At 52.3% G+C, this 16,619-nt stretch overlaps 1 protein-coding gene across 4 annotated transcripts in view; it reads right to left on the bottom strand.

Annotated features, from left to right (window-relative positions):
* Positions 1 to 14,409, bottom strand: part of MYT1 (myelin transcription factor 1) — a 71,271-nt gene extending 56,862 nt beyond the window's left edge. The window contains exon 1 of one of the 4 annotated variants that reach the window (XM_040459981.1): positions 14,333 to 14,409. In XM_040459981.1, the coding sequence (XP_040315915.1) occupies positions 14,333 to 14,357 (25 nt within the window). In that variant the 5' untranslated portion in view covers positions 14,358 to 14,409. Of the gene's footprint in view, positions 1 to 9,654; positions 10,115 to 10,138; positions 10,554 to 14,332 lie in introns of those variants that run through there. The other 3 variants (XM_040459980.1, XM_040459982.1, XM_040459983.1) reach the window with 3 other exon arrangements.
* Between the last annotated feature and the right edge of the window lie 2,210 nt (positions 14,410 to 16,619).

The raw sequence follows: 16,619 nt of genomic DNA, 5'->3' as shown, positions 1-16,619 counted from the left end.
TTTTTTTTTTTTTTTTTTTAATTTTTTTTTTCCAACGTTTATTTATTTTTGGGACAGAGAGAGACAGAGCATGAACGGGGGAGGGGCAGAGAGAGAGGGAGACACAGAATCAGAAACAGGCTCCAGGCTCTGAGCCATCAGCCCAGAGCCCGACGCGGGGCTCGAACTCACGGACCGCGAGATCGTGACCTGGCTGAAGTCGGACGCTTAACCGACTGCGCCACCCAGGCGCCCCACAAGAGACTCTTAAATACAGAGAACAACCTGAGGGTTGATGGGGTGGGGGAGAAGGGAAAGTGGGTGATGAGCATTGAGGAGGGCACTCGTCGGGATGAGCACTGGGTGTTATATGTAAGCCAATTTTACAATAAATTATATTCATTTAAAAAAAAAGGATAATGGAAACCAGGTTTCTTGCTGTTGGGGCAAGAAGTTACACAGAAAGGCAGAAACCTAGAATATACCCTGTGGGGGAATTCATACTGGAGGGCATCAGTGTGAACTTGTGCTTTTTGACATATAGAGAAAATAGAGAAGTAAGTCCAGATGTAGGTGCAAGTATGCACGTGTGTAACTGTGTGTATGTGCACACACATGTCCACTGAAAGGCTGGGAGCACACCCAGCACCAAGCCCTCCCCCGAAAACGTGCTGTGGGGTGGGTTCTAAGCTGTGGACAGGAAAGCACAACAGAAGCCTGGGGTGAGCAAGGATGCATTCAGAAAGCCATGGGGAAGCATCAGGACTTGAAGCCACTTTGGGTGGTCTCACTGGCCCACAAGGAGAAGCATCGAAATAACAATTATAGCCCATTGGATAAAATAAGTAATGAGTCAATACAGGGATCAATAAAAATAAATAAATTGGTAGTTTGATGATGAGTGAGGTATTTCCATAGTTTCCAAGTACCTTCCCAAATACCTAGGAATTGTAAAGGGAAAAAAGTGTCATTGCAGCAGCAAAGGGAGGAATGGTGCCATCTAACCCGGTGACCAAAGTAGCAGCATCAAGGTGCATGGAGAAGAGCCTCACACCTGGGTGTATCCACATAAGCCAAGTCCAGTCATGGGAGCAGCCAACAAACCCAAATTGAGAGGCATTCTACAAAAAACTGACAAGCATTCTTCCGAAGGGTAAAAGTCATGACGAAGACTGAACACATAGCATGATTCTCAGCCCATCCTTTGAGGCATCTGGAGGAGTTTGGACACTGTCTGAGGACCAGATGCCCATACAGGTGACCATGATTCTGCAGGAGAAATTCTTCTCTGTTGGAAACACCCAAACAAGTGGGTCATGGACATAGACTTGGCAAATATACTCTCAAGTGCCTCAGGAAAAACGGGTTTTGTCCTGCATTTGAAACGTTTCCATGAGCTTGAGCTTGTTTCAAAATATATATATATATTTTTTTTTTTTTAAATTTTTTTTTCAACGTTTTATTTATTTTTGGGACAGAGAGAGACAGAGCATGAACGGGGGAGGGGTAGAGAGAGAGGGAGACACAGAATGGGAAACAGGCTCCAGGCTCTGAGCCATCAGCCCAGAGCCTGACGCGGGGCTGGAACTCACGGACCGCGAGATCGTGACCTGGTTGAAGTCGGACGCTTAACCGACTGCGCCACCCAGGCGCCCCTCAAAATATATTTTTAAAATGTGGGGTGTGGGGTGTGATTTCACCAACAGGTGGTCAGGGGAGGCCTCTTTGAGGAGGGGTTGAAGCCAGAGCTCGGGAGAGGGGCCCTCAGGCCCCTCTAGCTTCATGTCTCCACCTTCTGGTCTCCAGTACTGCTCCTTAAAGCCTACAATGGCCAAAACATCCTGGGCCAAGAACAGCTCCAACTGTCTCAGCCTGCCCACTTCCCTCTAGAGAGCCCAGGGACAGCGGGGCAGGGCGGGGCAGGCCCTCGGGAGAGTCTAACAACCCTGAAAACCCTAAAGGAAGGGGCACCTTGTGCCCTGAACATTTCAAGTAGGGGCTGAAGGAAAGGTGGGGCACCCTCGAGACCCCTCATTCCCCCTCCCCCAGCTATTCCTGCAGCCCCCAGAAGCTCCCAGACCTGAGCAACCTGTCCTCAGCCCCCACTTCTCAGGGGTCCTTCTCTGCTCCAGGCCCTGGAACGGCCAGCTCTGCTGCAGTGGGGTCTCTGTCCTGAGTTCGGGAGGTCTTGAGGCTGTGTTGGCATCCCACCCACTAGACCACCTTTTGGCAGGAAACACAATCAGGGCCACGGGGAAAATGAGGCAAGGTTTGCTCTTTTTTTTTTTTTTTCAAGCTGGAATTCAGAGAGAAGTAAAATGGAGACTTGCTGAGTGGAGCAAAGCAGACCTGCTTTTGCTGAGTTTAGGTGAAAATGAGGGAAGAGAGAGGTGGGGGCAGGGGAGTTGGCAGTTCTATAGCTTTGCACATTTCTCTCATTATTTTGCTTCTAAATCAGCCTCGCTGGTACTTTCTCTATTCTATAAAAGCCAAATCCAAGCCATGTCCCTTAATCTCTCCAACAGCAGCTCACTGCTGGGAAAATAATACAGATGTAACTTCCAGCTTCATACACTTTCTTTTCCATTTATATGCAAATAGTGACCTTTCACCCAAGCTGTCTCAAAGAAGTGTTTCCTTAAAAATGCAAATAGCATGTTGCAGGCAGTTACTGGGGCTGAGTCTTTCCTATATTATTATTATTATTGCTTTTAACCTTACCAGTGCTGTAAAAACAACAGCCAAACTGCTCGGCATAATAACGACTTTCCAAAAGAAATCACAGGACAGCTCTCCAGGAGGCCTGTCAGTGAGCCCGCCAGCAGGGGAGGGAGGGTCTCAGGATGGAGGGGAGAGTGCTCAGCCCCGGGGTGCCCAAGTGTCCCAGGAGGGGCACAACAGTGGCGACCTGCTTCTACCTCAGAGTCACCTGGGCCAGGCCTCCAACACCCAAGCAGGTGCCAGGAATGACGGCAACAGGAGCGGACCACTCAGCACAACTGGGTCCTCCATGCAGGTCCACAGGAATTTCAAGAACCTTTCCACCCCAAGCGGGGTTCAATGGTGACCCCAGTCGCCACCTCCACCCGGGCTGGTGAGTCAGCCGGCAAACTCACATGCGCTCTGCCCCCACATGAGGAGCCAGGTGGCTTCCAAAAGCCCTTGCACTCCCACATCCCAGACCCCTCCAGGCCAACAGGAAAAACAGAGAACAGGAGGCTGGGAGAAGCAAGGAAGGAGCCCAAAGGAAATGGATGCAGCTAGTGTGTCTGCGAAGGCGTTGGGGTGGGGACCTCCGTCCCACTCCTCCTGACCAACCCCACTGACCAAGCCTGGCTACAGGCCAGAGGAGGAGCTAGGGAAGGGGTCCACTTTATCACTGAAACCCACTCACAGCCTCCAGGACCCCACCACCCGTTGCTGTGTCTGTGGCTGCTGCTCTCCAAGGCCCAGAGCATGGGCCATGCCAGGTGCTCAGACAGGAGGGTGTGGAAGGCTAGGCTGACCTCTGGGCCTGCCTCACTGAGCCGAGATCAGAGACACCGGCTACATCTAGAGTGACCTGCCTCAATCCTAGAGAGCACACGGGGAAACAAAGGCTGTGAGAAGGGAACAGGACGGCTCTGGCCTCATCCACCAGGTTGAGAACCAAGAGGGCTGGTCTCTGGGCGCCCTCCCTGTAGGTCTCTGGGGTCTTCAGAGCACATACGGGCCTCCCGGGGTCAGGAGAGGCCTTCTCCAGAATTCTGCTCCTGTGCCTCCTGTCCAGGAGTCCCAGAAACGTCTTTCTTTTTCAGAACTGTCCAGCCCAGGGAGAGGAAGGACGGTCACTTCCGTCCTCATTGAAAACACACTTTATTTAGGGTTTGAAGGTGACCCGACTAGAATGGGCTCTCTCTCTACAAGCAGTAAAAGTAAGCTGCTTGAAGCTTCCTTTAGGGTCTGTCTGCACCCTGGCTTGTGTCCCCCTCAGTCAGAAGGCTCTCAGGCGGCTGACCTGAAAATCCAGGCAGGAAGAGCATTCTGTAGGCAGGCACAGGCAGCTCGGGGGGGGGGGGGGGGGCCCCAAAGCCCCGGGGGGGGGGGAGGCAGTTCCGACAACTGTGCCCTTTTCCTTCTCCCACCCCCAGTCCCTCTAACTGCAGGACATGGAAGCATTCCTGTTTCGGGAGAGAAGGGTGAGCCCCCAGGCGGCTGACATGATGCAGCTCTTCCCTGGTGAGTTTAATTGTAGCCTCAGCTCCAGGGCTGAGAGTCACCCCCAATTTTCAGGCGCGGGGGTGGGGGACCCACCTGTCATCCTCCTAGCACTGCCCAGCAACAGCCCACCTGGCTGCCTTTTAGGCTTAGAAATATTGGGGAGTACACATGCTAATTTCCCAATCTGAGTGTTCAGTGCTCAGCACCCAGAGAACCAGCACTCAATAGAAATTGGAGAAAACAAAAACACTTCACACAGACCATAAGCCACTGGCCTGGGAGTGACTCTGGGCAGGAAGGGGGCCCTCACCGGGAGGGTGCAAAGCAGGACCGGGCTGGGAGAACCTCCCACCCTGTGCTAACACACCTGCTTATCAGAGTGCTCTCTCTAGGAACGCATCCTGCATCACAAGAATGGGCTCTAACTCATTACCAGAGTCCATTTGGGCCTCTAGATGCCAGAGATGCAGCCCGCAAGCTGAGCGAGAGAGCCCGGATGCTGGGGCATGAAGGGAGCTCCACACCCAGCTACAGGTTCAGAACTTAGAAGCCGAACGTGTGTGTTTGGCAGCCAGACAAGCAAAGCCAGGGCCCAGCAGCCGACAGCTGATCCCTCATGACCTGCTCCAGCCTTCCAGGGGGCTACAAAGCTTCGCCGGAGGAAGTTCTAATAACAAATCTACCTTTCTTCTCCCTGTGGGCTGATGCACCGAGGACTCAGACCCCCAACTTCAGTACTTCAGGGCCTCTGTGGGCTTTTCTGACTGCTTCAGTGGCCTCTCTAGGAAGCATCAGAACCACTAGATGAGAGAAGGCTTTAGGCCCTTCACAGATGGTGGAAACTGCTGGCTTGTGTGTGTTGCAGGGAGGAGAACCCTCCCAGCTAATCTGCTTTGGTGCAAAATGAGGCCTCAAGAAGCACTCGCAGCTGGGATCGGGCTCCTGGGATTGGGGCCTCGGCTTTGTGGAAATAAAACAGATCACACAAAAATCTAAACCGTCTCTCCAAAACAAAGTCAGACCATTAAAAAGTACTAACAAGAGGCACTCTCTACTTTGGATGCCAGACTCTGACTTTGCACAGTTCCATGTGCAAAACAGTGATCAACAAACCAATTAATTGTTCAGTTAGCAGTCCTGTGACTGAGCAGGCTGCTTTGAACCACCTAGTCTAGGGGACCCTAGGACGGTCACGGCCCCAGAAAAACCGGCACTGAGAAGACCCCTGTCCCTAGGCTCCTTATTCACATCCCAGGAGAAGCTCTGAGTCTATGAAAGGCCTTTCGGAGAACAGCCTGCCCTCCCAGTTAGGAACCACTCGGATGTACACAGGTTGGCTGCTGATGCCGATTCATGTCAGGATTCAACAAGTCCCGTAAAGACTGAAGGGCTTCGAAATCAGCGATGCGCCTCAGGGACCCTCAGAACTACGGGTCTGGTGCACTGCGACCCAGGGCATCACTCCCGGGGCATTTGCTGCTGTCAGTTTGAGGTCTGGGAGCGCCACAGTCCCTCTAGGACCTTCTAAAACAGGCACCAGAGCCTGGTGGGGCGCTAAGGTCCTGCCCAGCAGAGAGAACCTAAGACACTCTCCCTCCAGGGCAGAGGCAGAGCAGCCCTGAGGCTCCAGGGACCCTCTCATCTTGTGCTACTCCTCTCACGTGTCGTTTTTAGGCAACAAAGTGGGGAAAAGGGAGAGGACCCAGATGGCTTTTGCCGGCACCCTCAGACTGATGTCGAGCACGATCAAGGTGTGAAGCCAGGCGTGAGGGTGAGAGGTGGAAGCCCGGCAGGCTAATCTGTCAGCAACTCAGACCATATGGCGCGTCCGCTTTTCCTCACAACATTCAAATCACGCACGCTCACTCGCACCTTGCCCACCACCCTGAGCAATGCAGGGAGACCGAGCCAGCCCGTCCTTCAAGGACCTGCCACACGCACCCTCCGTGCAGGCCACAACCCCCTGGTGTACCGAATCCGAGCGATCCCGGGGCAAACCGCCCCTTCCGGTCCCCAGGGCTGGCCGGAAGGTGGCCACAAGGCCCCGGACGCTCGTCAGTGCTTGACAACCTCTCCAACCGCTGGACTAATCCCCACAGAGGCAGGTATATTCACAGCTTGGCTGGGGCACATTGGAACTGTCCTCTGAGTTACTTGCACGTCATTTGATTGAAATAACATTGCGTTTTTTAAGTACACATTGTAAAAGGCAGGAAGGAAGAAACAATGGGTAAAGCCCCTGTTCTCATAAGTAAAGCATCTTTGCTCCTAACCGCATAAGCCAAGCAAGGGGAAACGTGCGAAACCAGCACAGGGTCGGCTTCAGTAATGCTGAAGATAGAGAGGACACCAATTGTAAGTATTCAGTAATCTATCTTCTGTGAAGCAAGCTTGATGGAAGTCTGAGAGCAAAAGCATTTCAAGTCAGGTGAAAAACATCTATCCCGTTTTGTTTTGAGGATTTTCTTTAGGTGACATTTGGGGAAATTCAGCTGTTCATAAGAGACAGAAAATATGTGGAGAACCTCAAGACATTCCACTCTAGCAAGCACTCTAGGCTGGGTAGCAGGCTATCCCTATAGAGGGGCTTCTAAGAAAGAACAGGTCCTGGGGTCTTGAGGGAGCACAGAGCTGGGCGGGGGGGGGGGGGCCGTCTTCAAGGAGCACAGAGCCACCCGGGGGGGTGGTATTCAGGGAGCACAGAGCCACCCTGGGGGGGCAGTCTTCAGGGAGCACAGAGCCACCCTGGGGGGGTGGTATTCAGGGAGCACAGAGCCATCCTGGGGGGGGGGGGGGTGGTCTTCAAGTAGCACAGAGCCACCCTGGGGGCACCACCATGGCAGCTGTTCTCACTCCTTCTGGGAAACACAGCATTTTGGGGGCTGATAATCTCGAAATGTTGCTGGCTCCCAAAGACCATTTTTGTGTAAAAGTCACACCACAAAATTCCCATTAAAATTATGTCTGTAGACAACTAAATTCTGGCTTATTCCTGGGTGAGTTCACAAGGAAAGAGCAGAGGGGGAGAATCTAGAAGCTGAGGGGAGTAGAGGGAGGGCACCCCCAGCCAGGCCCCCTCTGGGCTCTCCTGTCCAGTACTCTACAAGATAAAAGCCAACAAAAGGGAGATCTGGAATGGGTCTTCCAGGGCCAGGACAGGCACAGGGTTTATCTTTCCAATATGCCTGAGTAATGTGCAAGTCTGGCTGCCCAGTGCCCTGTCTGCCCCAGGATCAGGTGACTACTGGCTGTCCCCTCCTGCCCAACAGACACACCTCGGTCCTGCCGGCCAGGCCAGCTTCCTGCCTCCCGGTCTGCTCCAGGACAAGAGCTGACCAAGGTGTTCTGGTCAACTCTGGTCTCACCATCCCCAGCCCAGGCAGGGTTAAGCAGCACCATGACCTGCTCGCTCTTCACCCAGAAGACATGCCTCTTGAGTGGAGTCCATCAGGGAGGAGCTCGGCCCCACCAGCCTGCCCACTGCCATCAGGGTGGCTGTGGGAGGCCCAGGGGTACTTGTCTGGTACATTTTCAGTCTGCAGGAAGCTTGTCCTGCTGTCTCTGCCCAGTGCTGGTCCACACAAACTTTTGCCCAAGGATGGGTACCCCCAGGACAGCTATCGGCCCAGCTCTGAGCCACACACACTCCCAACTCCACCAACCAGAGTTAGCACAGACCCTCCCTGCCCCACCCCACATGCTCACTCAGAGCCACCCATGTCCTCATGGACACATTTGGTGACCCCGGGCCAGAGGAGGACAAGAGGGCCCAGAGAGGAGGGGCTGGGCTCTGGGCAGCACCAAGGAAGAGTGCCCCCCACAGCCAGGGCCAGGGGATAGGTCAGCTGCCTGGGGCGTGTCTGAGTGCCCAGTGAGGGCTCCCATGGCAACACTCTCTGCCAGCCTCTCCCTGATGCCTCTGGGCATTGACGGGGCTTTCCAGGAAAAGCTGCTGAGTCCCCTGCCCCAGCTCCAGGACAGAGCAACTTTGTAGCACCAAAGGCTCTGCCTACAGATTCTCCCCCTCTGGCACCAGGAGGACTCAGGGCAATATTTGGGGCTGCCTCCAGACCTGCGGACAATGCCTGAGGGTCACACAGGCCCCCTGGGTTACACTTTACACAGAAGCAGCTCCCCTGCCCTGGAGAGCTCCCAGGCCCACATCTGGGCCCTGTGGTCCAAGGAAGTTAGAGCCCAGGTGGTTCCAGGATGGAAAGGCCTCCACATCAAATTCTCACACACGTCAAGCTCTCCACGGCCCCTGCTCAGGTCCCTGGATCCTTAAACATCCTGTGAGATCAGGTGGTGCCGGGGGTGGAGAGGGAACTTATAGGGGCCTCCAGTCTCCAGGTCCAGGAACACAACGGGTCATGAAACTGCCACCTCGTCTTTGCAAACAAACTGCTCTCTAAACCCCGATCAGCCTCCTCTGCACAGTGAACAACTCTGGGGAGACAGGCAGAGTCCTGCCCTGTTGGTGACACCCTCCCTGCTGGCACCACAAAACTCCAATCTCTGCTCTCCTACTATTTTGTTTACCATTAATTAACAGGGCCATATGGAAGGAGGTGATAATCACAGCCAAGGACCAATGGGAAGGAAGCCCTGGTGGTGAGGATCCTGGGCCTCTCCCCGGCTTCCACCCAGCCCCAGGCAAGGACACTCCCCACACACACCGGGCTGGAGTGAGGGCAGGGCGGGCTCTGCCAGCATCTCAAGAGTCAGAGTCCGAGCATAGCCGCTCGCCAAGACTGAGGGCTCACCTCCTCGAGGTTTGTCCCACCACTGTTCCTGCCTTTTGTTCGCTCAGCCACCAGCCTCAGAGATGCCCTCAGGTTCCTCTAACCTCAAGGTTTGTTTTTTAGACCACTGGGGCAAAATTCCTCACCTCCCTCTTCCAAAAGGATAATAGTAATAATCACTATCATTATCACCACTATAGTGACACAGCCTGACGGCCCACTACCAGACACACCTCTCAGATGTTTTGTTTCAGAAATTACATGCCCAACTTGACCAGCCAATGATGTCCACTGATGCGAAGGAGGCACTGAGACCAGAAAAGCCCTCTGTGACTCAGAAACAGTAAGTAGGACCCTCGTGGTGAGCACCCGCTACCACAACACTAGGGCCACCATGGGCTTGTTTATTTCCTGATTCACAAAGAAGGAAATGAATCCAACGGACAAAACAAAGTCCCTCGCCCCAGAACATATCATCCCACGGGCAACGGCATTATGTTGTTCAAAGCTCACACCATCTTTCCTGGCCAACCCTGGTTTTCAGTTTTAAATACACAAATTCAGTTACACTAATATTATAAGCAACCACACTCATGACCCCCCTCACGGCAGGAAACGGAGCTGAGAAGGACAGCCAGTATTGAGTTCTGTGCGCCTACCCCACAAACACATGCACCCTAGACGCTGCTCCTTAAGTTTAGAAATACATGACACGCAAAGACAAAATGCTCACATGACCATCTCTCCTCGGTGTCTTGGGTGGGGGCTCACACGAGGTACCAACTCTGAGATCCCCACTTCAGAGAAGTCTTCTGTTTAACAAGGCAGCATTCCCCCCCCACCACATAGCTGCTGGGTTCCTCTTCCAGAAATGCACGTAAAGTTTCTTGCCTTGGTACACGGTACCCCCAATGTCTTTTCTGTCAGACGCACTACGTGTCCACTAGACTCTCAGAGAGGCCGAGCGCGTGAACAAGCCAGGGAGAGACAGAAAAAGAGAAGGAAAACAGCCACGGGCAGACCCGGGAGGAGAAGAAAGCCTCAGTCCAACAGAGCAGCTTTAAAAAGCCATCCCCAGACCTGCTTTTCCTGCAAAGAAAGCCTTCATCTTAGAAATTAACTCTGCTCGCGCGCCCTCTCCCTGTCTCGGTCCAAGGGGAAAAGCCAAGCGCTTGGATATCTGCCTTTGTCAGCGAAAGAGCATAACATGGACTTACCTTTCCCCACAGCTATTGTCTGTCCTCCTTCAAAATGACATCACGGAAAGCAATCATGAAATTTACATGGGGGGTGCAGGGTGGACGGGGGAGGAGAGGGGAGGCAGCTGCCTCCCTTACAGCGGTCACATGTGGGGAAGCCTGTGTGCGGGTTTCAATTAAATATCTTCTCCCCTTAGTGTGCGACTCCTAAGCCAGCTAAAGGCGACGTCTCATTTACTTAATGACCGCTCTCATTAGCAGCGGTGGCACGGGCTGGCGGAGAGGCTCCTTTGTAAATACGCTACCCATGAACCCTTGGGGCTCCAATATATCTGTTTACTCTCCGAGGTGAAATAAATTTACAGTATAGCATCAGAAAGATGGGTCTGCTGACTTGGGGAGTGAGAGGTGCCCAGGCCGGCAGAGCCCCTGTCTCCTGCTCCAAGCACCAGCCAACAGAAGGTGCCTGTGTTTGCCCACACTGAATCATAATTAATATGCAGCATGATTGGGGGTTTTTTATGCAAAACACACAAAAGGGCAGAGAGCGTCACAGCCGCCATACTCACCCCCCTGTGCTGTTTCCAGCAGTGGTTCAGTCCAATAATTCCTAATAGCGGCAACCAGAATGACAGATGCCCTGGGTTAGCACGGCTGCAGCGAAAGTACTTTACAATATTTATTGGTGGTTAGGAATATGACCTACCATCATAAAGAATGGACTGCAGAATTTATTACTCAGATGAACCAGGAGGGTTACATAGTGGTTCATCTGCATGTTCAAGTATCAGTGACTTACAAGGATATGTGTTTTTTTTTTTTTTTTGAAGTTCGTAAAAGGTACCTATGACCACAGACCCAAAAATAAAGGCATACACACAAAGAATAGATCAGGAAAAGATATTTTTTCTTTTATCACACATTCTGTTTTTGGTTTAAGTTTTAAAATAATAAAATCCTCTTAATGAGATCTTGGGCACAAGTACTCTATGCCCTAAAGTCACTAAGCTTATCCCAACCAGAGGGAAACACACAGCTCAAGTTCTCTGCTCTTTTTGAGTCTTTTTCAACTGCCTGACAGGAGCTATCCAATGAAAATCGAGAGGAGGAAAAGGCATCACACACACATAATGGAACTGCCCACCTACTCCTCAAACAGCCGAATTGTTTTCCACTTTCAAGGATAAATGCAGGAACTACCTCAGTGAGAGCCAGGGTATTCTTGCTTACTATCCAAACTTCCTTCCAAACTTGCCTGATAAATCAGGCAAACAAACGTTCATTATCATAATCAGTTTGTTAGAAACTGTACCGTGAGACAGGACACAAGCTGGGTTTTAGATGCCTGTGAAGAGCGGCTGCCTCAGACCAGTGCAAAAGCAGGCCAGCCCTTGGCTCTGAAGTTCAGGGCAGAGATTTCAACGTAGTAAATATCATTTCCTGGTTCGTTATGCAGGAACACAACCCCCACCCCCATTCCCACCCCCACCCCCACCCCGGCAACTTAATCAGCATTAAAAAGCTCAGGCTACCAAAAGCATGAATTAGAGAGGAAACAGCTTCCTCAGAGAAAGCATGTTCTAAAAATCAGCTGAAACTCTTCCGCAAGCGATTATTTTTAACACGCAGTGTTGTTGCCACATTACACGTAAACCAAGGAGCTGCATACTAAAAGCAAGTATGTTCAGTTCTTATATACACACACATTATTCTCAACAAACAAAATGCATAATGTACTCGGGGCAATCTTTTAAACTGAGTAAAAGGAAATAAACGCAAGCGTTCACTGGTAAAACTGAGGATGAAATATTAATTAGCCAAATGAGAACAGTTTGAGGCTCCTACAATGACTGCCTACCATTGTTTTTATTCTTTTGTGAGCTCACATCCATTAGCATAGAAGGACATATTCAGTTGAGAGCTCTCCTGAAAAGCCATTTTCTGTCTCCTCTGGACACGCTGTGAGTGCTGGGATATTTTACATCCCAAACCTTTGGCATTCAGAAATTCTATTAAACTCTTATCGGCAGGCTGCAGGCTCGGGCAGCCCTGCACGCCATTGTTCCGCGAGGAAGATAGAATCAAAGGGAGGGCCGGTGCTGAATCAGCCGTATTCCCCAACAATACCCAGTGTTTCATGAAAGTATTTAATTCAGATATGTGACAGTCAAACTTAGAGAACAACAACAAACAGAATCAACAACGGGGAGAGATCAGTATGTGCAACCAAAGGCCCCGGTGCAGCATAACTCTTTTCCAGGTAACATAAATTGTACTTGTGCAAACCTCTGCCTTTCAGCATTTCACACCTCCCCCATTGAGCAACCACGGCTTCCTGAGGTGTGTAGCTCCGGTGGCCGGGAATGGACCCTTCGGACTCCACCTGAGGCTGCTCGGGTGAGCATTTCTGAATGTGCTTGGAAATTTCAAATCGCTGCCTGTTCCAAGAACCTGGAGAGAAGCCCCGGGAGGTTACAGTTGAATGAGCCGTTTCAGAAGGTGGGTTTTGATGAGGAAAGGTTCAAAATCTTTAGCCGACTCCATCTAGAGAACAAAGAGGGGTTACAGGCAAGGAGCAGGGAAGGGACTGTGCCGGCAACTTGCTAAGGTTTGGCTTCTTCCTTCAGCCCGAGCGGTGGGTGCGGACGCGCCTGCGGTCTGATCAGCACTTTGGACAGCGCTCCCGCCCCTGGAGCCAGGCCCTTTGTTCTCAGCACACTGAAGTCTTGTCAGGACTCCGGGCTGGGAGAAGCAAGTCTAACCCAAGTCCCCCGGCCCTGCTTGCAAGGGACAACAGCAAGGCATAACTGAAAACTTTCTTATACAGGGTGGAAAACTGCCAGGACTCTTTTAATCATAACGTATTTTCTTTTCCATAACTAAGAATGGAGTATATTGTTCTTTAAGCTTTATTTGGTAAAAATCTGTCGGCAAGTTGCGTAGGACTTTTAAGTTTGGGAGATCCACAGGGAACCACATCCGTCCGACTGGAGGGTCCTCCTAACTCCACACAGGGAGAAAAGGGGGAGATTTGCAAAACCAAACTTGTGACTGCTTGCTAAGGAAGTGCTTTGTGGGAGGTGGGGGAAGCAGGCTTAATGATTGCTTAGCTGGTAAGATCATTTCAAATAAAATGTAATTACTTGTGCAAATCTGCACACAGACATTCCAAGTGTCAGTTCATTTGCTTCATAAAAACTCTTTCAAGTAATTTTGGTCTAAACTTTCTGCATCTGTAATTGGCACCTTCTCCGGTGACCAGCTGGGGGTGAGAGTTTTCTTGTTTCCTTCTGAAAGCTTCCCTGCAGATGGGCGCCCGCCTTAAAGCTGCAGACGACAATTAGGGCCGTTGTGTGTGGAGCCGAGATGGTCAGCATTAATATTGTATAGGAACAGCTGAGGGCGAGGGGGCCGCTGCCCCAGGCAGGCTCTGGCAGATGGAGCAAACAAAACCGAGAGCCTCTCTTACCAACACCCTGGGCTGACTCTGCCTGTCTCACACTTGCTGGGTTGTGAGCCTTTCACACGCACACACACACTCTCTCTCTCTCTCTCTCTCTCTCTCTGGCTCATATTGTGAGATGGTTTTATGCTGGAACATCAAACACATGAACCCTTTGACACTGTGTGAACATACATACTAAGAAGACATACAAATTTGGGAGGATATTGTGGGGCTCACACACTAATTCTTGCTCTAACACTGTGTTAATGTTTCACACACATGCACGCACACACACACACACACACACACACACACAGGACAACTCTGCACATGCTAGGAACACAAACAGCAGCAGTCCCAGCCAAAGCCCCTTTACTACAGTTAGTCTCAGGTGCATATTGGTCAGTATACACACATGCCTTCTTTCCACCCCACCTTCTCCCAGAGTCTCATGGTCCCTACACCTGCACACATACACCTCCCCCCACCCACTGTCCTTCTCACCTTCAACCTTTGAAGGCAAGCCCACAAACAGGGCAGCCTTAACAGGGGTGTCTGCAAGCCACGCAATCAGCTGAAAGGAGAGGCATCAGGCCAAGGACCCTGGCCTCGCTCAGGAACAAGCGTATGTCTATCACCTCCTCAGCTGCCCAGAAAAGAGCACAGAGTGCTGACGGACACACAGCTAATTAGTCCCTTTGGCAGCCAGGCAGAAATGTGTGAACAGGCCCAGGGAGGGGTGCGCAGGGCTGGAGAAAGGTACGCACCCAGGAAGGTCCCACAGAGCATCATCCTGGCTGGGCGGGCACACCTCCACTCGGAAGCTTGGACACACGGTCACATCATGCTGGAAAAAGTTGCTACACAAACTTCTGTGTCACAGGGCCCTGGGGAGTCTCCTTCTCATGCAGCCAATCAGGGCCAGGGAGCAGATAATCACAAATTGATGCCCTGCCAATGAGGCTCCCTTCCCCACACAATGGGCTGGAGACCCCAGACAATGAGCCCCGCCTGCAGGTGGGGGAAAGCAAAGAGGAAGCCCCCTCACGCCAGGGGACAAACAGATGAGGGAGGGGAGGGGCTCTTCCCACTTTCCCTCTCCCCACACTCTTTCTCCACTCCTTCTCCCCTCCCCTTCCTCCTCCTACTTTCCCTTTCTCTTTGCTGCACCCCAGACTGGAGTCAGGCCAGAAACCTGGTGGAAGACCAGGCTGGATGGGTGGGGTGGGATCAGGTCCAGACTCCCCAGAGTCCTAGCCTCCCCCTGACACAATGGGAGCCAAGGGGACAGGCCCCTGTACCCCTGAACTATGGACTACTTACCACCCACGTGGAAAGGCTTGTGGGGAGGGGTGAAGGAAGGTGAATGGGAGGAGGGCCAGGAACCAACTCCCTCAGAGATGTAAAGTTAGGAGGTGTGGAACTTGCAGGGACAAGGGGAGGAACTTGGGTTGGGACCTTCAACTGCTCCCCAGACCAAGAGTGGGGATGATGGGGGAGTGGAGGTGGAGGGTGGGAGTGGAGGAGGCCTTTCTGGCATGGCCCCTCTTGCCTCCTTCCATGTCCATGACCCGTCACTGCCTACCAGTACCCTTTGGCACAATGATCGGACCTGGCTGGACAGTACCAACTCAGAGCCTGGCCATCCCCTCTGCTAGATTTCCCTGATGCTGGGAGGAAGTTCCCACTTACCCCTGAGGCAACTCAGATGTCACCTCCCTAGGAAGCCCCATCCCATCCTCAGCTCTAGGTACTGGCCTGCTTGTGTGCAGGTGTCTACCCCCCACAGGTGGAGGCCTGGGTGCAGTGTGTGGAGGCTGAGGCCCATAACAGGAGTCCCTACACTCACTGACTCTGGAGCAGTCCTGAAGATAGGACTGGGTGGGGCTCTCCAGGCTATGAAGGGCCCCAGGCATGGACCCCTGCAAGGTAAGAGGGGTACATGAAGCCCCATGTCTTCCAGAGCATTCCTCTAGAGCAGAAGCTCTCAAAAGTGACCTCTCACATGATATGGCTGAGAAAAGGAACTCCCAGTCTCTGTCTTCATAGACTCACCCTTAAATAAAGCCTGTTGGTGATGAAAACCATCTGCTCAGGCCAGCAAGGGTGCCGGGCACTCCAAGGCTGTCTTGCAAGCTGGAGGAATAGGTGTTGGGGGGTCAGGCTTCACTATCCTGGAGCCACGGGGAGGCAGATCTGGCAGATCCCCTATCCCCTCACAGCCCTGTGACTGGTGGAATGTCTCCACACCTGCAGTGAGGGCTTCAGTGAGGTCAACTGGCAGGAAATAGACAGGCAGGTGGTCCAAGGGCAAGAGTATCCCAGGTCAGGCTGCTGAAGGTCTAGATGTGAGGTGGGACTCCAGGCTGTAGCCTGAGCCATTGGGTGGGGGCAAAGCTGACTTACTAAGAAGGGGAGCTGTGGCAGGAGGAGCAGGTTTGTGGGAATTGGCAGCTCTGTTGTCCCCAGGATGTGGGCTCTAGTCTGAGGCTCGGGGCGAAGATCAGTCTGGAAATGAAAGATGAGTCATCTGGTTAGAGGTGGTACTGAGAGAGCCTGGTGAAGGTGTGGGGAGGCAGGTGGGGGAAACGGGCAGGTGGGAGGCAGAGCAGAGGCAAGTGGAGTGGAGGCTACCGAAGTGGCTGCAGAGGCTGTAGGGCAGGGCGGGCAGTCCCTCCAGGTTGGTCACTGTCTCTCATCTGCAGTGATGATGTGCTTGCAGAGAAGTGACCTCTTCTCAAACCCTCCCGTGACTCAGTTTACTCATCTGCAGAGCCAGAGCGATTGGGACACCTTCCCTGCGGGTCCTCAGGTGGGGCCCATACGTGTTGGCTAGCGGTCATCCCCTCACACCCCCTGGCCTCTCAACCTTGGAGACCCCTTCCCTGAAAGTCTGAAAGGCTCCTTCCTGGCACAACAGATACCATCTGATGAGGACTCCCTAACTTTGGGAAAATGCATCCTTTGGATGTAATTAATTAAGAATGGTTATTTAAAGTCACAAAGGGGGGAGTCTGGGAACACTGGTGCTGTTTTCTTTACTAAAACCAAGCA

Source organism: Herpailurus yagouaroundi, unplaced genomic scaffold, assembly GCF_014898765.1.
Source record: "Herpailurus yagouaroundi ecotype Mexico unplaced genomic scaffold, PumYag 246, whole genome shotgun sequence".
Taxonomy (NCBI): domain Eukaryota; kingdom Metazoa; phylum Chordata; class Mammalia; order Carnivora; family Felidae; genus Herpailurus; species Herpailurus yagouaroundi.
Note: the sequence above shows the minus strand (reverse complement) of the source record. Positions and strands in the feature narration are given on the sequence as shown.